General features: G+C 37.8%; 2 protein-coding genes across 2 annotated transcripts in view; one reads left to right on the top strand and one right to left on the bottom strand.

The window, feature by feature from the left end:
• The window catches only part of cdhr5a (cadherin-related family member 5a), a 63389-nt gene extending 50550 nt beyond the window's left edge, over positions 1-12839 (bottom strand). The window contains exons 1-2 of the mRNA XM_037979952.1: positions 12670-12839; positions 5596-5768 (exon numbers count right to left, since the gene is read on the bottom strand). Coding sequence (XP_037835880.1) covers positions 5596-5768; positions 12670-12760 — 264 coding nt within the window. The 5' untranslated portion in view covers positions 12761-12839. The remainder of the gene's footprint in view (positions 1-5595; positions 5769-12669) is intronic.
• Positions 12840-15916: 3077 nt separating this feature from the next.
• drd4b (dopamine receptor D4b) overlaps positions 15917-22363 on the top strand; it is a 30216-nt gene continuing 23769 nt past the window's right edge. Inside the window, exons 1-2 of the mRNA XM_037979960.1 lie at positions 15917-16572; positions 19237-19349. Coding sequence (XP_037835888.1) covers positions 16321-16572; positions 19237-19349 — 365 coding nt within the window. The 5' untranslated portion in view covers positions 15917-16320. The remainder of the gene's footprint in view (positions 16573-19236; positions 19350-22363) is intronic.

Genomic DNA, 22363 nt, shown 5'->3' with positions numbered 1-22363 from the left:
CTTTGAAGCTCCCCCAAATTCTGGAAGCGGCTCTTCACAATGCTGTTAAGGCTGCGGTCATCTCTCTTGGTTGTGCCACATTTCCCCCTTCCAACAGACTTTTTGTGAATGTGCTTTGAAACTGCACTCTGTGAACAGCCTGCTCTTTGAGAAATTTCTTTTTGTGTCTTACCCTCCTGATGGAGGGTGTCAATGATGGTCCTCTGGACAGCAGTCAGATCAGCAGTCTTCCCCATACTTGTGATTTAGTTTACTGAACCAAGCTGAGTGTTTTTCAAGGCTCAGGAAACCCTTGCAGGTGTTTCGAGTTAATTAGTGATTAGTTGAATAGCCTACTAGTATACTTTTTCACGATATTCTAATATTTTGAGATAGGATTTTTGAGTTTTCTTAAGCTGTACGCCATAGTCAGCTATATTAAAACAATAAAAGGCTTGCAATATTTCAGTTGATTTGTAATGAATCCAGAATGTATGACATTTCATGTTTTTTAATTGCATTACAGAAAATAAAGAACTTTATCACAATATTCTAATTTTCTGAGACAGTCCTGTAAGTGACCATGCTCTAGTAACTATGATGATTATGGAAACAAATCAACACCACCTGTTAAACTTTGGAGGTTTAACACATCATTACTTAAAGATGAAGATTTTACCAAGTTTTTTGAGAGCTAGTGGACCAATTTTCTGGAAATAAATGATCAGCCTAATAGCTCCACTGGTGTCCTCTGGGAGGCAGCAAAAGTTGTTTTTAGCAGTAAAATAGTTTCTTATTCGTCACATAAGAAAAAAAAGAAAAAGTAACTGAATTGGAACTAAAACAGAAAATAAAATACTTAGAAACTACTTTTGCTACATCCCAAGATCTGTTTAATGAAATAAGAAAACTAAAACTAGAACCTAAAAGAATACTAGAGGCAAGAATACAATTCCAAATACAGAGATTGCAGTTGGAGAACTTAATAAATCTAGCAAACTTCTTGTAAATCAGTTGAAAAAGAATAAAGGAAAGGTAACAGTAACTGACAGTAATGGTAAACCAGATAATGACCCTACAGAAATAAATTATATTTTTTGAAATTTTTATAAAAATCTATATTCAAAAAAATATTGATTCTTCTGATTTTGACATAGATGAATTTCTAAATGAAGATAATCATCCTAAATTAAATGAACAACAGCAGCAGCTCCATGAAGCAGTTAAAAGTATGCCAAATGGCGAAGCTCCTGGACCCAATGGCTTTTCTGCAGAATTCTATAAAGAATTCTGTCCACTTCTGGCCCCCACCTTCCAATGGGTGGTCACAAAAAATCAGCAAACCTTGATACTCTCCCCAAACATGAACTGTGCTAACATAAGTCTTATCCTCAAGCCGGATAAAGATCCCACATGCCCATATAGCTATTGCCCAAAACTTAACTTAAAAATCACTTATAAACTTGAATCTTAAAATCATTTGCAAGATGTTGGCTATAAGGCTTGATAAAATGACCCCTCACACTATACATCCTGACCAGACTTGATTTATTGAAAGCTGTTATGTTATAAATAATGCATGAAGACTCATCAATCTAATAGGTTATTGCAACATCCAAAATAAATCTGGTTTAATTGTTTCATTAGATGCAGGGAAGGCTATTGACAAGGTTAACCAGACATTTCTATTTGCCACCGTAAATTAAATTGGATTTAGACATATTTTTTTGTCATGGATCAGATTACTGTACAGCCCACCCAATGCTTGTGTGAAAACAAATGACTGCATTTCACAGAACTTCAGTCTTGAAATAGGCACAAGGCAGTGTTCTCCTCTCTCCCCCTCACCGTTTTCTATATCTATTGAACCACTGGTGGCTGCAATCCGTCAGTGCAAAAATATTCATGGAATTCAAACAGCAAATAGAATTCACAAAATTAGTTTATACGCAGATGATGTGTTTCTGTTTCTGCAGAATGCAAACCCTTCTATTACAGCGACTAAAACCTTAATAAATATGTTCTCAACAATTTTGGACTACTCTATTAATTGAAACAAATCAAAGGCCCTTCCTATCTCCTCTAATAACCACCTCTCTCCAACCATTCCTTTACAGATCGGAAACATCAGGTCCCTGGACATCAATATTCCTAACAGGCTGAATGAACTGGCAGAATTAAATTATATTCAATTACTCAAAGTAATAGAAGACAATCTCATACGGTGGAGAATTTTCCCTCTCTCACTCATTGAACAAGTGTCTGCTATTAAAATGATGGTTCTCCTTAAAATTAACTATAGCTTCTCTTTGATCCAGTTAAACCATCCCAGACTTTGTTTAAAAGCTTGGATTCTATCATGTCAAAATGTTTATGGATATCTAAACCCCCACTCTTCAGTTTAAAAATGTCACAAAAGGCTAAAACTTTGATTTGGAAACATGCCCATACCTAAATATTTATACTGTGACACTTTTTCAATTTTCAGACCTTCTGCTGTAGTAATAACTGGAAGATCCTTACTTTCAAATCTCCCATTAGAAAACAGCATCACCTTCAATTTATCTGCATTTAAAACAAGCTTAAGGTGATAAAGATTTGTCTGTAAAACATTAAAAGCTGATTGTAATTTATTAAAGGCACTATTAGGTGAGAGACCAGAACAATATAAAACAGTATCATCAGCATAAAAAATGAAATTTTGAATGAGGCACACTTAAATTAAGATTATTAAACATTATTATTATTAAACAACAGCGGCCCCAGAACTGACCCCTGATGAACACCATGGAGTACATGGAGAGAAGAGGGAGTGAAACCTCCTACTTGAACACATTGAGATCTATTGGGTCAGATAGTTGTCAAAACAATGAAGAGCTTGTTCAGATAAGCCAATAGTTTGAAGCCTCTGTATTAAAACCTCATGATTAACTGTATCAAATGCTTTAGAGAAATCAATGAAAAGGGCTGCACAGTGTTGCTTATTATCCAAAATATCAATAACATCATTCACCACTTTTAGCACTGCTATAGTGGTACTATGCATTTTCCTAAAACCAGACTGAGATTCTGAAAGAATATTATTTAATGTTAGATAGTCCTTCAGTTGTTCACCGACCACAGTCTCCAGGACAGTACAGACAATTTAGATATAGGTCTGTAATTGTTTAACTCTGCCTGGTCACCCTCTTTAAACAATGGCATAACATAAGCAGACTTCCATATCAAGGGAATGTCCTCTATATCCAAGGATAGATTAAAAAGATAGGTGGGGCAATAAAATCAACAGCTAACTTTAAGAAATAGGGTTCCAATCGATCTGGACCTACTGATTTTTAGGGTCTAAAAGCTAAATAACATTATGCACTTCAGTTATAGTAAAATGCTTGAAATTAAAGTGTTGTGTCATCGTCCATGGGCTATCTGGATAAGAAACAGAATAGTTCTTAGGAGAACTCAGAATTAAATAAAGAAGCTGATGTAATAAAATGCTTATTAAAACATTCAAGCATTTCTTTTTTATCAGAATTTTTTTTTTGAGTCTTTTAAAATACATCAGGGAAGATCTAAAAAATTAGTAAAACCATTTAATGGTCTTCCACAATTTATACGGACAATTAAGATTTTTTGTAGTTTCCGTTAAAAAAAGTTAAAGCTTTGCATTTCTAAGTGCAACTGTTGTAAAATTGCAAAGTTTTCTAAAATGCTGCCAGTTTGAGCACAGCCCTGTTTTCCTTGCCCTGGTCCATGTCTTATTGCGTTCATGAAGAACATCTGACAATCCAGAATTGAACCATGCATCTTTTTACTTTAAATTTCTTAAAGGGAAAAGGTCGGTGAACTATTTTTGAAAAACTATCATAATAAAATTCCCAAGCATGTTCAACATCAGCAATAAAATAGATTATTTCCCAATTAAAATCAAAATCATGAATGAATCCTTGCTCTGAAAAGTGCTTCATATGTCATTTTTAAAAAAAATACGAGGGTTTGCCCTAGGAAGCCTAGCTTTTCTGACTGTGGCCATGATCACTAATATCATTAGCAAACACTGAGGCAGGGGAATATTTGTGTCAAATATTAGTTAATATAAGATCAATAAGTGAAACTTTTGCAGGATTTTTAGGATTAAGGCTAGTAGGACAATCAACAATCTGAAAAGTATTTAAAGAACTGCAAGAAGATTTGAATTTATCTGAAACTAATTGGAGCCAGCTCCAGCTCGAATCTCCTAAAATAACCATCTCTCTTGGATTTAACTGTTCAATAAAGTTATTTAAGGTTGGAAGTGCATCACTCGCTGTTGGTGCTCTATAACAACCAATCCCAGTAATACGCTGAGTCCCTGAATTTCCAGAGCAACTGCAAGAAACTTAAATTATTTGAGTTCTGATTTAGAAAGAAGGACCTTTTTTATATATAAATAGCAATACAGCCAACTGTCTTTAGACCAGTGGTTCCCAAAGATTTTCTTCTGGGCACCCTTATTGATTACAGTAAAATCTTTTTTTTTTTTTTAGTTCTATACTGTAGAAGAGTATTCTTTGCAGTCAGTGTTATTTCAAACATATTTCTTTTTTTTATTTGTAACAATATTTAACTTTGCTATCTGGTGCTTGTTTCCCCTGGTGTTGGTGTCAATTCCCTTCTGTGCCTCACTCTGACAGGAGCTTCCATGTTGTACATAGGCAGGTGATTGGCTGGTAGTTGCAAGGAATTTCCCCCTTCTGGGGTATTTTATGATCAAACATACATACATATATATATACTGTATATAACCTATTTTCTTTCTTATTAACATGTTGAAATTTGTTAAACTTGTGTGAATGTAACTTGCTCATTTTAACAAATAACTTCTCCTTAACTTTTTATAACTTTTTATCAGGATACTCTCTCAGTGTGACAAAAAGTTTTGCACTTTTTGACCTTGAGTTCAAGAGGCGTACAGAAATATGTTTAGGCATGTTTTGGAATTTTAATCAAAAGTGGTACATCTTATTAAATGGAGTATACATATATAGTTCCTTTCTAGCCAATCAGGTCACTTAAATGCTTTACAACACAATCTGGGCCCTCATTTACCTAACCACACACACATTCATAAAGCAGTCTTCCATACTAAGCTAACAAGTTTGTTAAAACAACAAGCAATATGAGGCAGCTGTGGCTCAGTGGTTAGAGCAGTTGTCCTCCAACCTGATGGTTCGATTCCATAAGTATACCACATGTTAAAGCATCCCTGGGCAAGACACTGAACTGAATTGTCTCTGATGTGTGCCGCATCAGTGTATGAATGTGATCTACAGCACTGATTAGACTCTATAGAATGATTTATTCAGGTTAGCTTTGTAGAGATGTAGTGGAATGTGTGCATGGATGGGTAAAAGGGCATAGATTGTCTTGTAAAAAGCTTTGAGTTGCCTGATTGGCTAGAAAGGCACTATACAAGTACAGTCCATGTAGCAGTAGTTCCCAAAGTTGGTGTCAAAACCCCAGTGTGGGTTTTGAAACACTAAATGGAGGCCCATAGCTAACCACACATTAGTGTTATCAAATTTGCTATAAAAGTTTGGTTATGTTTGTTATTTGTATTATCTGTTAACTTAACAGTATTACCTCATAATCCAGACCTCTCTTCACCATCAGGATGTTGCCTTTAATGTAGAACAGATCATCTGGGTTCACTGCGACTGTCAGACTCACGTCACTGCTGGAGATGATTTTTACCACCTGGATGTCCACTGTGTTGTTCTCTGGGATAGTTACAGGGCCTGGAGGGACCGTGCAGACTGCAAGAAGGGACACCTAAACATCACACTCAGTTCAGAAATCAAATGGGATGATACAATGGACAAGTGGTGAAAATCTGCAAAACACTAAAGCCATCCTAGTAAAACTCAACCAGGTGCAGAACATCTGTGGTTCATACAGAAAATGGTCCAAAATAACAATTCTTTGTTTACTCATATTAGATCCTGAACCTCCTTTAGTTTGTTTTTGCTGCTGTTTTTGTGTTTTAAAATGTTCAATTAATCTTAAAAAAGAGTCAGAATAACCAGAAATAAATTGCTATTAAAGTTTTGCCTTAAATTATTTTCTGACACATACAGAAATTACACCAAAATAATCTCTGCTGTTTTCTAGGAAATAAGTTCTGAGGACTTTTATTAGTTTAATTTTTTATTGGCCTTTGAATGTTTATTATCTGTTATTGTCAAGTAATTGAGTGACTGTGCAAGAAGGAAAATAGTCAGGCCCTAAGACCCCTGTGACCACTCCATAGGAGTTACAGGCTTTAGCAAGTGAGATGGGAAAGGCTGTGACTAAAACTGTTTCCCGGGTTCTTCGGCAGTCTAAGCTTTATGAAAAAGTGGCAAAGAGAAAGCTACTGTTGAAGAAAAATCATATTAAGGCTTGACTAGAGTTTGCCAAATGGCATGTGAAAGACTCCATGGTCAAGTGCTTCTTGTCAGCCGGCTCTGAAAGGCTTTATAAAGATAAAAGATACAATAAATTCTGCAAACTATAGAAAAATCCTGGAGGATAATCCAGGATGCACTGCGGAACAGTGGTTAGAGCTGTTGGCTCCCAGCAAGGTAGTCACAGGATTGTCTCTCATCCTGGGGCCTTTGAGTTTGCATGTTCTCCCCGTGTACGAATGTGTTTACTCTAGGTACTCTGGTTTCCTCCCACAGACCAAGAACATGCATGTTAGGTTAATTGGTAACTCTTAAATTGTGAGTGAGTGCATGTTTGTTCCGTTTGTCTCTATATGGCCCTGTGATGGACTTGCAACCTGTCCAAGGTGCACCCACCTCTCACAGTGATTACTGGAACACCAGCTCCCTGCAACCCAGCAAAGAGAAGCAGATAAAGAAAATGGATGGATGGGGGACAATCTGATGCCATCTGCAAAATGACTGTTGTATACACAGTCCCGCCCATCTTACATGCTGAAGCTTGTAGCTCATAAATGTCTAGGTGGCCTCTCACTCTTCATGCACAGTTTGTGAGGATAGCCTGCTCTTGGCAGATTTACACAGCCCTTTGTTTCTTCCACTTCTTGATGATGGACCTAACAGAACTCCTGGGAATGTTTAGGGCCTTGGAGATCCTTTTATATCCATACCCCAACTTGTTATTTTCTTAAATTAGTGATTATTCCAGTTAAATTAATACAATCACTTTAAATATTTATGCAGTCCTTTTACATTACACATTTTTAATTATTTGGTATTTTTTTGCAGAAATTTTATTTCACTGTGACTTTAAAAAAGTTTTTTTTAAAGAATATCAATTTATATAATAATAATACATTTTATTTGTATAGCACTTTTCTAAACACTAAAAGATGCTTTACAGAGATCAAGTAAAATTACAAGAAGAACAATAAATACATCAAACAAAATCCTGAAAAGAACACAAAATACAAAGCACATTAAAAGATAAAAGAATGATAAAAGAGAACAATAGTCATACATTAAAAGCTGTTCTAAAAAGATGTGTTTTTAGATGAGATGTGGATAGGTCTGTACAGACAGGGATATGTTTTGGAAGAGAGTTCCAGAGAGTCGGAGCAGCTATGGAGAAAGCTCTGTCACCCCAGGTCCGATGCTTCGTTTTTAGTGGTACAGGCAGGAGGTTGGCATCACAGGAGCGGAGGTTTCAGGAAGGAATATGACGGTGGAGCAGATTGGTGAGGTAGCATGGGGCTTGATTATGGAGGGCTTTGTAAATAAGGAGGACTTTAACATGGATGTGTTAAGGCACAGGGAGCCAATGGAGCTCCTGGAGAACTGGGATAATATGGTTACGTAAGCGGGTATGGGTGAGCAGGTTGACCATGATTGATTTATGACAGCAAGAAAAGCATAAAACATCAAAAGGGGTAAAAAAAAATATTTATTATTCACGTCTCCTTTTTCTACCTGCAGCAGTTAGTGTTTGTCTTTGTTCGTCTCTGTTCACGTAAGCGTTTTAAAAGTTCTTTTTGGGGAATCGGAGAATGGAGTCTACAGTGTTTTTTTTTCTTCTTTTTTTTGTGGCCGGTGTTCTGCTTTTCCTTCAGTCTACAGTTTCCTCAAAGTCATCTGGCTCAGATTCAATATAGCAGAGAGTTTCCTCTGCAATGGAGCAAACTTTTGTTTGTTCCTCCTCTGGATTTAATTCTTCCATCTCTGGACTCTTTTTCTGACTCAGGGAACTGTAATAAGGAAGACATATATGTTCCAACATGCAGGACAAGGAAGTGGGGTAGACGTGGCAGTTTATGCCAACGCCTTCAGAGACAATCACTTTCTCGCATTCCACTACTGTCACCGTCCATCATTCTTTTCAACACTCAGTTTCTTCGACATAAACTGGATGAGCTACAGGCACAAGTACGATTTCAACTCAAATTCAGAGACGCATGCTTGCTGGTGTTTACTGAACCTTGGCTGTTGGATAGAGAATCAAATGCGGAATTGTCTACTGATGGATTTGGCACACCAATACGTTTGGTATGCTAGCATCACTGGCAAATCACAGGAAGGGTGTGTGTGTTTTGTTTGTGAATGAACACTGGTGTAAAACAGCCATTGTCAGAGAAAAGTTATGCTCTAAAAACATTGAACTGTTGTCTGTGTCCCTTCGGCCTAACTATCATCCTCAGGAATTTCCCCAGATATTTATCATTGTTGTTTATATTCATCCCAAAGCCAATGAGGAGCAAGCATCATAGTCCTTATTACAAGTGACCCAAAAGCTGGAGTCTAAGTGTCCGGACGCCCCTGTATTTATTCTTGATGATTTCAACCATTGTTCACTTAAAATAACTCATAAGGACTTTTATCAACATGTTACTTGTTTCACCAGGTATAATAAAATTCTGGATCTGTGTTATGGTTCTGTTAAAGGTGCGTATAAGTCTGTCTCTCTCTCTCCACTGGGTGGAGCTGATCACAATTGTGTGCAACTTATACCAGTCTATCGCTCTGCTCTGAGGAGAGGTAAAACTATCACTAAACAGATCCAGATCTGAAATAATCATTCTCAACAGAACTTGCAGGGTTACTTTGATAAAACAGATTGGGACATGTTTAAGGAATCATGTAGTGATATTGATGAGCTTACTGATAGTATTAGTAGCTACGTGACCTTTTGTGAAGATTGTGTGATTCTAACAAAAACAGTGAAAATATTTCCAAATAGTAAGCCTTGGTTGTCAAAATTGTTGAAAAAATTGCTGAATAGGAAGAGTAAGGCATTTTGTAATGGAAAACTTAAAGAGATGAATTTGATAAAGAAGGAAATTCAGAGTGAAATATGAAAGGCAAAATTGAATTATAAAGAAAAGTTGGAAAAAGACCTTGCTAACAATAGATTGGGCCCAGTTTGGAATGGGTCTGAGATTAAGCATAACAGGAAGGTGGTTCTTCCTGGTTTTAATTCTGATAACCAATTGGCTAATGAGTTTCACAAGTTTTATCTAAGGTTTGACTGTTCTGATTTTAGTAGTGAGGTTCGAGATCGGAAAAATAATCCCTACTGTTCTGGTTATATTCATTTTGATGCTTTTTTCTGTGGTTAAGGCTTTTAAGCATTGCAAGGTTGGTAAAAGCCCAGGACCAGATAATATAAGTGGTCAACTGCTCTCATCTTGTGCAGAACAGTTGGCTTCTATTTTTCATTACATCTTTCAGATGTCACTGAACCAGCAGAGGGTGCCAAAGTGTTGGAAACGATCCATAGTTATACCTGTGGCTAAGACTATCCACTCTAATCCGTGTGTCATTCGTTCTTTCCATTTTCAATTGACTATCAAAAATCAAATAATGAAAAACGGACTGGTTATTTTATTTTTAATTTTTTTAATATGACACCAAAAACAAATAAATGCCTGTTTTTTTTGTATTTTACTTTTAGGCTAAGATTGGAAACACGAAATCGAAAAACGGGCAGCAGGACAGTATTTGATTTTAATATTTATTTGGTCGGGTTTAGGTGACCCCAAAGTGACTTTATGCGGCAGTTCAGGTAATGTATTAGCTACTATGGCAGCGCTAGAACCTCTGATAGAGGACTCGTTTAAGCGGTTTGAGCCTCAAAACAATTCGTAAGTCTCCATGGCTGATGGGTCTGACTGGATTATCTGGTCCTGATTGATCGATATTGTACAAACATAAATATAGACGCCTCATTACATGCTGTAGTGCATCTGCCGTCGCCGCCATGTTGGACAGATCTCTCCTCTCTCTAAGAGCCGACAGGAGTAAACACAGAGCGAGCAGCTATGACCAGATTTTATATCACGGGGAATTACCTTTCACAAGTACGACTGAACAATAATTTTGGTTATTTGACCATTTATTATATTATGTTATCATAGCTGACGTTATTTGGTAAACAACAAAATGCTAACAGGAGGAACTGGTGCTCCTCTCACATTAGCTCTTTCTGTTTTTTTTTCTTCACATTTTGAAGGTTTCGCAGTAACACAGATTTAAGGAGGCAATGAGAAGCTGCAGTAAGAAGGGAGGGTTTTGTTGCTACAGTTGTCTCAGCTCTGTAGTGAACATTTCAAACAAGAGGACTTTAACAGGACCAGCTTAGAGATGCTGTGACCCCATCTGTCTTCAGCTTCCCATCTCATCTCCAAAGAGGAGTTGTTTTTTTACTGTACATACACAAATTCACTCTACAAAAAACAAAAATGTGTGTCCATTTTATGTGGGTGCAAGTGTGCTAGCAAGCCACCTGGAGATGCACAGTTAAGAAAGTGCTATGAACTGCAGAAGGCCCACCATTTACAGAACCCAAGAGCAGAAAGGACAGGTGGATCCAGCCCCAGAAGGCAGCAGCAGGTGACACACAAAGGTAGGTCGCCAATGAAGCACAGGGCCAGCAGCCCCCAGGACAACGAGGTACGGGGAGAGACGCAGGGCACCAGCCCCTCCCAACCCAGCCACACCACCACCTCCCCCCGCGCAGGCAAAGCAGCAGGAGGGAACCTGCAGACAGCAGAACCCTCCCCAACCCCAAAACCTAATAATGCACTCTAATGCATTAAAATAGAGGTGCAGGGTAGGGCCAAACATGGCAAGGGGGGGACTACCTGGTGCTCCCCCCATGCCTGCAGGGCTCTCAGCCCTACACATCAAGACCCTACTAATGAGTTGTGTTGCATATTGTGGGAGGAAGAGGATGGGCTTCAAAAATACTAGCACAAATCCCCCTGTGGCCAGCTCCACAACTGGCCCCCTCCCGACCCGCCTGCCCACACCAACTTGGTCATTGGGCACATAGTTCTGTTGGCCATGACGGTCCTCATGATCATCAGATTCCAAATCTGAAGAGTTTTCACTTGATTCCAGAGATCCAGATGTCAGTTCAGGTTCATACTAGTATGGCACCCCCCCCCCCAGGGGGCGCGCTCTACACTTTGGGAACCACTGCACTAAATAATATTCATGCTATGTCAATATTTTGAGATTTGATTTCATTTCTCCTTTAAGTGAAAATAAGAGAATGCAATAATGTGAAATAAAGGATTAAATGTCATTTATTGATTTAAAAAAGTAATCATAACAATGATTCTGCTTTGATAGTCAGATGTTGTTCATGCAGTTTTAAGGAGTGACTGTAATTCATCTCTTAAGACCTGCGGCCCACCGTAAGAAGCAAACTGGGATTTAACACAAAAAGTTCAAATTGCTCAGACATGATGAACCTGATAGGTGTGTCTATTCCAGCATTTGTACTTTTTGATTTGGGAATCAGATGCTAAGAATAATTAAATAAATTTTATTTACATAGCACATTTTAGGATAAAGTGCATAAGGTTCTTTATATCAAAATAACATAAAAGACATGAAGATAAAATAAATCAAGATAGGATAAAAAAAACAAGTCATAAAATAGGCTAAAATACAAAAAAAATAAAAATGCTATCCAAATGCTAGTCTAAAAAAAATCTTCAGCTGGGTCTGAGTTTTTTCCAGCCAGACTTTAACAATTGGAGCTCCTGCTGATGTTGATCTTCAGGGAGTGTAACATGCAGAAAAAATGATTCTACGTTTTGCCCAAAAATATAATGTAAACCTGGAGAAATGAGGCCTGCAGGTTCCCACTTCCTCCAGTTAGCAAACAAAGTCTCACTGCTCTGAACAAGAAAGATTCCAAAGCATTCCAATGTTTATTTTTAAATCTTTATCTGTGAGGATTTAAAATTTAAAAATGCTGATAGAAAATAGAAAAGAATGACAGTTTTTACTCATTGCAACAAACAGCTAATACTGCTCCAAATCAACAAAACCAACACAAAGACATCAACAAAGGCACTGAGGGTAATCTGATACAGTATTTGGGATTTACTTGACACACTGCAATGTATACTGATGTGAAATCAGCTCATAAAATCAACAATAAATCATAACTTGCTTGTCATTTTTGGGTTACAATATATGTTTCTGTGTTTGACTGATAAACAAATTCTTTGACTCAAAAATTCTGAGAATTTTTAGAAAATGTTCCTAGAAATCAGAATTCATCAAATAGGAATCAAAGGAATAAAAACAAAGCTTTGTTAGGAAATCTGACCTTTTCTGAACTCAATTCTCATCAGAAAATACTTTTAAAACGGGTAAGAGCCAAAGTGACAGAGACACATATTCTTCAGCAGACCTTGACACAAATCAGACCTCTACTCACGTCTTTGAGCCCAACAAACTGTACAAAAGCAAACAGCAGTGACACATCCAAGGAGAACATCCACAGGTTTGCTCTTTGCTTTTAATTCCATGTCCTGATTTTAGAGGCAGCAACAAATAAAGTCCTAACAAGGATGAGAAGCCTGTGGTACCAGCTGGTACTCAGCCACATAAAGGCCTGTCTGTGCTGCCCGAGGAGTGGGAGTCGACTACAGTTGCAGTGTTTGTGACTTCATCTTACAGCCACAGATTGCAGCAGTGGACTCTGAGCCTCCCACTAAAATACTTGCATCTCTTTTACTAGCATGACTCATTCTGTACTGGAGGGAGACAACAAAAAATACAAGACAATACAATATTCTGTAATGGCATTTGGCATAATTGCTGTAATAAAGTTTGTGAGTTTAAACCACTGCCTCCTATTCCACTACCACTGCCACAACGAAACTGGTGACATGAATGATTGCTTCAGTACCAAGTCTACCTTCTTTCCTGCATTGCGCTGGTGAGCCTCCTATAGAATTTACAATATGGCAGAAAATATTCAACAATTACATACATGTCAATAAAAAAATCTAATTTTATTACAAAAATAAACTAAATAATAATTAAATCACAAACAAACAATTAAGGTCAATAAAAAAATGAACACAACAAAAGTAAAATTAACAGTTATTTGGGAATAATTGCTCCAAATAAATACTCATTTACTCAATTACTCATGACCAAGTAATTACTCTAAATGATCTGAACTTCATTTTAGAAGAATAGAATAGAAACAGCCTTTATTGTCCCGTGTTGTGGAAGAAATCAATTTCCAGCCACTGTTAGATGGAAACACTGAAACAGGTTTATTTATGTATGGTGCACGACATACAGCGAGCCTTAAAGACAATTAAGAATTAACATCAGAGTCCCAGATCTAAACGGGAAGCTCAAAATGAATGATTAAATTCAAAATGTTAATAAAAAGGATGTGTTCCCAAAGAGCCATCTCTTTCCTGACAATCCCCTTTGTGCATATTCTCTTACATTTGATAATTAAACATTAAAAAGCCTGCGGCTTTTAGTCCGGTGCGGCTAATGTACAAAACAGGATTTTCTCCTAATTTTAGCTTGTTTGGCTAATATTCAGGTGCATCTTGTTTTTCGGAAAATACGGTACACATAAATGATACTTTCATCCTATGTATGAATTTTAGTTCAATATTTACAAAAATGTGGTGATGTTTGGATGCAGGGCATAAAATCTGGTCCAGTGAATGACATGGTCATCCTGTCAGCAAGACCAAGAGAGAGGATAATCTTTGAGGGAATTAATCAGTCCCTCCAGGATTTCGCGGGCATTTTTTGTGATTGTTGCAGCTAAAATGCCTGATTTCGGGGGGCATTTTCCTAAAAGTTGCAATGAATTTTGATTTTTTTTTTTACTAAAATCAATAAAAAACCATAACTTTTAATATATAAACCAAAAATACTTACTAGTTTTGTAAGATAATTACCAACAAACATTGACATTCTCAAAAGGTGCTTTATTTGAGAACTTTGATAGCTTCTAAACTAACATTCATGACCATTTCTGGATTGTCCCTCGTCTGCAGCTCTCCTCACGTTTTGCAGACACAAAGTGTTTGTCGATGCGTTTATGTTCCATGATTACACTGCAGGACGTGCAAAACAGCTGCAGCTGGGGAGGAAACTGGTTTGCTGAAATCTTTGTGGGCAAATGTGAAGCATTAGCGCACATTTTGGCTTCGGTCGCTGCTCCTGCACGCTCCCGGCATTCTGATGTTAACAGGAAGTGACGTCACGTGTCTTCTTCCTGAGTTATTTGGGGTTATTCTGTATTCCACGCTACACAAACCCACAGAGAAGAGACTAGACCGCAGAAACGGTGGCGAATCACTTTAGAAACAATAAATACTGGGTTAAAGTTGTGCTGTTTTGGGCAAAGTTGCAAAAAGTTGGGATTTTGCGGGGTTTGCTTTATTTTGCGTTAATAGTTGCGATCGCAACATTATGAAATCCTGAAGGGTCTGATTAAGTGTGTAGAGGAGTACTGGGGGTTAAGGTAAGTAAAGCACTAAAAAGAGCAGAAAAGAGTAGTTTAAGTTTCTCGTCCTTTCTTCAAACTATTCCCACTTTAGTTTTCTGAATTGTAAAATTTTGAGTTGAGGTTTTTCTTCTCCTAACATTCTTTTGTTATTAAATTCTAAGTTCTCACTTTTCCTTAACTTTGTCATTCTGACACAGACACAAAATAAAGACACTACAAAGGTAGTTTTTTTTTTAGTTTTCTAAAAGACTCCAAAACTCCATCCTGTATGGTGAACTGTAACAAGTGACCTAAACAGAGGTTTGAAAAAACTTGATTTTTATTGCTATTGTTTATGTTAGTGTGTAATTTAAATATATTATATGAAGGAGATGTGAAAAAAAAAAAATTAAAACAGTCATTCTTCTAAAACCTTTTATTTTATTTGCCATGGTTCAACATTTATATTGGCTTTCAGGGATTAAGTAGTGCTTTGGGATCTGTTTTATGGCATCTTCAGATCTATTCGGATCTTCCTTTGGTGATTTTCAAACTTACAAACAGCACATACAACCAAGTTCTGCGTAATTTACAAGCTCTGTGTCAGCGGTTTTGCAGATATTATTTTATAAAAAGCAACATACAATATTAAAGCAATAAAAAGTAAAAAGTTTTTCAAGTGAATTATTCATGAGATCTTTATGGATAACTTACGGAATCAGATCGTATTTTGCAAAGATTTGTAATTCTTTAAGTTGAACTCCCACTGTTTATTTCCTGGTTCTGTAAAGGGGTCCTAAAAAGCCACACCCACAAAAACATCTTCCTTTCCCAGCTGCCACCACCAGTTATTCTATCACACCGGCTTCTTCTGCCGGGTTCACTAGAGAGCTACTTTTCAAACACCGTCTTTGGAACTGTTTAATGTCATTTGCTGATATTACTTGTTGTGTTGTGTCTAGTGTCTTTTTTTGTTGTAATATTCTTTATTCAAAATAAAGTTTTGAAAGGGAGAAAAACAACATCAACAAAAAAAAAAAAACATTTCTAGAACTGTCACGATTCAGAAGTCAGCTTTTATTTTGAAAGGATCTTGTAATACCGCATACTTGTGTGCAGAAGAAAATCCCCTGAGGGCTGACCTACTTTTTTGAAGTGGAAGCCGCTTGACCACAGTAATTTCCAGGCCAGTGTTGACTAGATGTTTGCTTGCTGTTGAACCTGCTTCCCTTCCTGCAGGTTGGTCTCGCAGCCGGCAGAGCTAAGAAGATTTGTGTTGGCAGATTAGCTCTTGCTTTCTGATTCGTCCACTGTTTTGCTTTATCACATTGGAGGAACCAGGTCCGTATTATTCTGCAGGAGTTCTGAGAGTGATACAGGGGAGTAAATTAAAAGGAAACTGGTCTGGATCCGATGGATGAATCCTGGTTCTCTCTTTGCACATGGAGAGAGGAGTGCACCGGGATCACGGAGTGTATTTGCAGCTGATCTCAGACCCTTAAACTCCTTGCTATTATCAGGACTGATGGAGCTGGGCTTCATAGATAAGAACTCCTCTGAACAAAGCCGTTACTTGTCGGACAAACAGCCCATGGGTCTGACGCACCAGCAGGGACCATGACAGACAACTTGACAGGTTTTAATGCCACACAGCTGCCGGAGGTTGTTGAGGTGGAACGTTTTAATTTCCTGGCGCTCATGTTCGGGATTTTACTGATTGTTTCTGTCATGGGTGGAAACGTTCTTGTGTGCCTCAGTGTTTACCTAGAGAAGGCTTTAAGAACTACAACTAACTACTTCATAGTAAGTCTGGCGTTTGCAGATCTGCTGCTGGCAGTGCTCGTTCTGCCACTCTTCGTTTATGCAGAGGTAAGAGTCAACCGGGGCCCCAATGAATGGATCCAAACCAAGCCTCAGCATGTTGGTGCCATTTGATGATCTATCAAAAAGTCTCCTTAAAAAACAGAACTAAAAAAGGTTTTTCAAACAACAAAAAACAAAGACAACATTTAAGCCTTGGCATAGCTTGAAGGCATGTATATCAACCACTGCCTTTCATGCCAGAGTTTTAGACAAACATCATCTTATGTGGTAGTATGCACAGTCTCGTGCCATATCGTGAGATATTGCTCAGAGTGTGTGCTGGGGATCAGTCTCAGCTATTACCACGCCAAGCTTTAAGTCAATAGTTGTAAAAATAACTAGCTTGTAACTGTTTTGTGTTGGTTGTTGTTGATTAGCTGTGGCAACCATTTTGAATTGAATTTACTCCAAAAGTTAATGAGTTCTAGATGTATATTCAATGATTACTTTTTGCTAGTTTTGTTAAAATCTATTCTGTAGTTTTTGAGATGTTTTGCTAACAAACAAGGTTGATTGCAACTATTAATGCCAAAGTTTTAAGTGTAGTTCTTGCATCATGAATAGCACTTGGAGTGTGTTGTGATCGACTCAGCTACAACTACAACAAACCTTTCTACAAGCTCTGTAAAACTGGCTGAATTAGAGCCATTTTTGTGTTTTCTAAAGTCAGTTGGCTGTTGTGGCCATCTTCCATTGGATTGGTTCCAAAAGGTATTCAGTTATAGATGTACATTTAAAGACACTTTCTTTAGAATCTGTCCAGAGGTTCATGAGGTATTTTTGCTAACAGCACAGAGAACTGACTCTAAATAATTGATGAGAAAATTTTAAACAAAGATCTTGTGACACCACCCAGGAACTGCCCTCACCAACTCACGCTGAAAAGCAATAGCTATAGAGAGAACAGCAGGAAACCCAGAATCCTGACACAAAGAGATAAAAAGATGAAAAAAGAGAAATAGAAAAACAACCAAGTTATACAAACTGGCCTGACAAAAGTAAACTTATTTGATTAATTAATTATTTACAAAACCAGTACATAAAGCTCCATAACCACTACAGACCTCAAATGATCATCCCAGTGTCATGGTTTCTAGTATTTTTTGAGTTTGTTCTTAGTTTTGATTTTGTGTTCTTGTTTTTCCTGCTTTCTTGGGTTTTGTTTTTTCCTTTGAGTTTTATTTTATACTTTCGGTTTTTGTTCTCATGCTCTGTTTTTGTCTCTGTCCTCATTGTCTTTGTTTATCTTTATCCTCTCTTTGCCCTCAGTCTACTCCTGGTTTCTGCCACACCCATCTCCACCTGTCTGTAATTGTAATCACTCACCTGTGCCCACTTCCCATGATTTGCCTGTGCTTTAAAGTCTGGTCATTTTCTCAACCTCCCTGCCGGTTCATTGTTGATGTTGGTTGTTTGTGTTAGGTTCAAGTCTCGTCTCTGGTCCCTCCTCATTTTTGCCTTGCCTTGCCTTGCCTTGTCTTTGTCTACTGTTTGGATTTTAGTTATAGTTGTTTTGCTGCCCCGCCAGCCGTTTGTTTTCTGTTTTGTTGTTTAAATAAATTTTGGTTTCTTGGTAGTGAGTCTGCGCCCTGGGTTCCTCTTGCTCTCCACCGCTTCTGACACCCAGAAAGGAACAAAGACTTACAAAAATCTACAAATATATATTCATATTTTAGTTAAAATAAAGTTCTGTAAACTTTACAAAAATATATATAATAATTATACAATCATGAAGAGAGAGAAAGTCTATGAAGTCAGTGAAAAAGTAAATACATAACGATTATCTAAATGCATATTGTAAAATGTATCAGAATGATGGACATGTGGAAAGATATGTTTCATATTCATTTTCAGATGCAAAATTACTGCAAATAGAGGCAAAATAACCACAAAAAGTGTGGCATGTGACTTCAAATGTTTAGATAATGATAACAAAAACACAAAAGAGATGCATATATGACAGGGAATAAGGTGTTCTGGGCCAAACATACATAAGCAAGTCGGATTTCAGTAAAAAAAAAAACTGTTTCTTTGTGTGAAAAATCACAGTTTAAACATTGACAGGGTCCTTCTAGATAACAAAAGGATTATCTCCTGGTTAAAATGATAATTATGATTAACATTTGGCTGAACGTGATTAGGTTTGTTCATAAAATAAACCCAACAGAAGCAGTCTGTCTTGACAAAAACCCCTTTCTCAAGACTAACTACCAGCATAAGGACATTGGGCCATTTGTACAGATTATGAGGAAAGTTATTAGCCATAATTTGCAGGATGTCTAGCCACTAAAAGGTTTAAAAAAGTATCATCTAAACCCTCATTTAAATTACTCAAATCCACCAGCCAGCCTGGAAATCACAGACGCCCTGCTGAGGCTTCCCTTTAAGTCCCCTTTCATTAATCCTATTTGTGATCTTGTTAACTCACAGGGAGATAAACTATAGTGTGTCACACTAATGGTTTGTCCTCAGAACATCACCGTAATAGCGGCATCAGTCTGAAATATAAAGCCCACCATGTCGACCCAAAGAACAGTGACAGAGGTAAAACAAGTGGACAGAGAAATGTCTGTACAATAGGATTACACAAACAATGCCAATTCTGAAAAGTTGGGACAGCCTGAGTATTTCTGTTGATGACTTGATGTTGCTTTGTGTGCTTGTGTGCAGTTTCAGGGTGGAGTTTGGACTTTGAGCCTGTGGATATGTGACGGACTAATGAGCATGGATGTGATGCTGTGCACTGCTTCTATATTCAACCTCTGTGCTATCAGCATAGACAGGTACATTTTTTTCTCTGGTCTGGGTGTCATCTCATTTTTTCTGCAGATAGTGAAAGTTAGAGTTTATTTTTATCACATCATATATACTTAAGTTTCCTTGTTATAACAATTTTCCTATGCAGTCAGATGTCTTATGTCTCATCTATATATAAAAATTCCAAAGATAGGTTTGAAAAATTGTTTAATTTTAGCTCCAACCAGGTGATTCCCAAAGAGCTGTTAGCTAAAAACCTGTCATACAGTAGACCCATACAGGTCTATGTCAAGTCTTTGCAGAATTTCTTTTCCTGTTTTTTTAACACTTGACTTGCAGATACTGTCCATCTGCTGGGAATAGTTTGTTTTAGACTTCACATAATTAAGTCTATCATCATGATTCTGTGAGGATATATAATAAACTATGACAGGCCCAAAGGAATCACAAATCAGTACACTCTTATTCATTTCGTGAAAAAACCATAAGTAAAAAAGTCACAAATTTTAATACTGCTTTTACTTTGAAACTGGCTTTTATTTTGGAAGCATCCTTTTCATGTTTTTTTTTTTTTTTGTCTGGGTGGAAACAAGTTGGAGTTGAGCAATGTGAGTTACTCTAAAAATGTTAGCACATCCTAAAAAAGTTAGAATGATAGAAAATGTAGTTTTTAACAAAACCCGAACATCAAAATATTTATTTAACAAAACTTAATGAAAACTGAGGCGCTTAACTGTGTTGAGAAAATATTAGCACTTACTTTTTCTCTCTTTCTTTTGGTCTAAATATCAGGCTTTAGTTTCACTAAAAGGTTGAGTTGTCTTTGTATAATCTAATTTAATAAATAATTCTTTTTTACTTTTACAGCAGCACTGTCTCCTATCAAAAGTATTTGTTAAAGGGTTGAAAGTAATCAATCCTGCTTTCTAAGCTTCTGTAAACAGGTAGTGGCATTGTTTAAATAGAATGATCAGGCTATATTTTTAATAATTTTATATGATGCATTTGACTTAAGGAACAAGATTATGAAACAGCATGATTATTGAATAGGTGTGCCTTAGGCTAGCCACATTAAAAGGCCACTCTAAAATGTGCAGTTTTATCACACAGCACAATGCCACAAATGTTGTAAATTTTGAGGGAGTATATGCAATTGGGATACTGACTGCAGGAATGTCCCCCAGAGCTGTATCCCGTGAATTGAATGTTCATTTCTCTATCATAAGCCGTCTCCAAAGGCATTTCAGAGAATTTAGCAGTACATCCAACCAGCCTCACAACTGCAGACCACGTGTAATCACACCAGCCCAGGACCTCCACATTTAGCATCTTCACCTTCAAGATCGTCTGAGACCAGCCACCAGGACAGCTGCTGCAACAATCAGTTTGCATAACCAAAGAATTTCTGCACAAAATGTCTGAAACCATTTAAGGGAAGCTCATCTGCATGCTCGTTGTCCTCATTGGAGTCTCCACCTGACTGCAGTTTGTCATTGTAACCAACTTAAGTGGCCAAATCCTCACATTTGATGGTGTACGGTACAGTGTTCTCTTTACACACGAATCCCTATTTTCACTGTACAAGGGAGATGGCAGACTACATGTTTGGCATCATGTGGGTAAGCAGTTTGTGGCCTGTGGTGGTTGGGTAATGGTATGGGAAAGCTTATGTAATGGACAATGAACACAGGTCTGTTTTATTGATGGCATTTTGAATTCACAGAGATTCTGTGACAAGATCCTGAGGAGCATTGTTGTGCTATTCATCCACAACCATCACCTCATGTTGCAGCATGATAATGCAAGGCCCCATGTTGCAAGGAATTCCTGGAAGCTGAAAGCATCCCAGTTCCTGCATGGCCAGCATACTCGCTTCAGCAACGCCTGCAGTGCCTCCAGCCTTGCTCACAGAGCCCTCATAGCCTCCAGCGCCCTCTGCAGAATCCTCAGAGCATCCAGCACCCTCTGCAGAGCCCTCAGAGCCTCCGCCACGCCTGCCTGGCTCTCGCCTGCTTGGTCCATGTCTGCCCGGCTCTCGCCAGCCCCGCCCGAGCCTGCTTCGCTCACGTCAGCCTCGCCCGAGCCTGTTTTCCTCACGCCTGCTTGGTCCTCTGGAACTCTGGCCACACCTTGGACGGCGCCTGGGTCGTCCGCCCGAACTTTTGCCTCAACACATACGGCACTCGGGCCGCCCGCTAGAACTTTTGCCTCGCTGTGGACGGTGCTCGGGCCACCCGCCAGAACTCTTGCCTCGCTGCGAACGGCGCTCGGGCCGCTCGCAGAACTCTTGATGGAAAGAAGGATGGAAAGCAGCGTGACTTTTTCTTTGCTTTAATGAAACACCAAGGAATGATACAGTAGAGGAACCCCTCAGCTCGAAAAGAAACAAAAGGAAAGACATGCACCAACCTGAAGAATAAACTGATGAAATAAGTTGGGTAAAAAAATGGTTGTGGAAAAAATGTGACAGAATATGAAGAAAAGTCTTGTGATTTTAAGATCATTTCAGTTGTACTTGTGTAATATCATTTGTTAATGTGCAATATATGTTTACAGTTTTAATAAAAGTTTTTATTTATTTTATTTTTTTTTACATGAGCACCTGTGTGTATGTGTGTGGTGGTGGTGGTGGGGGATCTAGAAACTGCCAAACTGAATTGTCTTTTGATGATAAAAAAATGTTGTCTGAATCTGAATCTAAAATTCTGATAGTGTTTTGGGTTTTATGAAGAAGACTATCTGAAACTAATAACACTTCTGCTGATGGAATGGGTAAAGATAAATTTCAAACACTTTATTTTGCATTGCAGAAATTTTAATCTTTCTGAGAAACTGCTTGATTATATATAACTTGTGTTTCTTTTCTGAGATTAATTTAAAACTATTCTTGCTTAAAGGTAGGTAGGTAGGTAGGTACATTTATTTATATAGCACTTTTCAGCACGAGGCGACTCAAAGTGCTTTACAACACAAGAACAAAATTACAGACAAAGTTACAGAACATGACAAGATAACTAAGCTAAAACATGACAATGCTAAC

The sequence above is a fragment of the Kryptolebias marmoratus genome, linkage group LG15, assembly GCF_001649575.2.
Source record: "Kryptolebias marmoratus isolate JLee-2015 linkage group LG15, ASM164957v2, whole genome shotgun sequence".
Lineage (NCBI taxonomy): Eukaryota > Metazoa > Chordata > Actinopteri > Cyprinodontiformes > Rivulidae > Kryptolebias > Kryptolebias marmoratus.
Note: the sequence above shows the minus strand (reverse complement) of the source record. Positions and strands in the feature narration are given on the sequence as shown.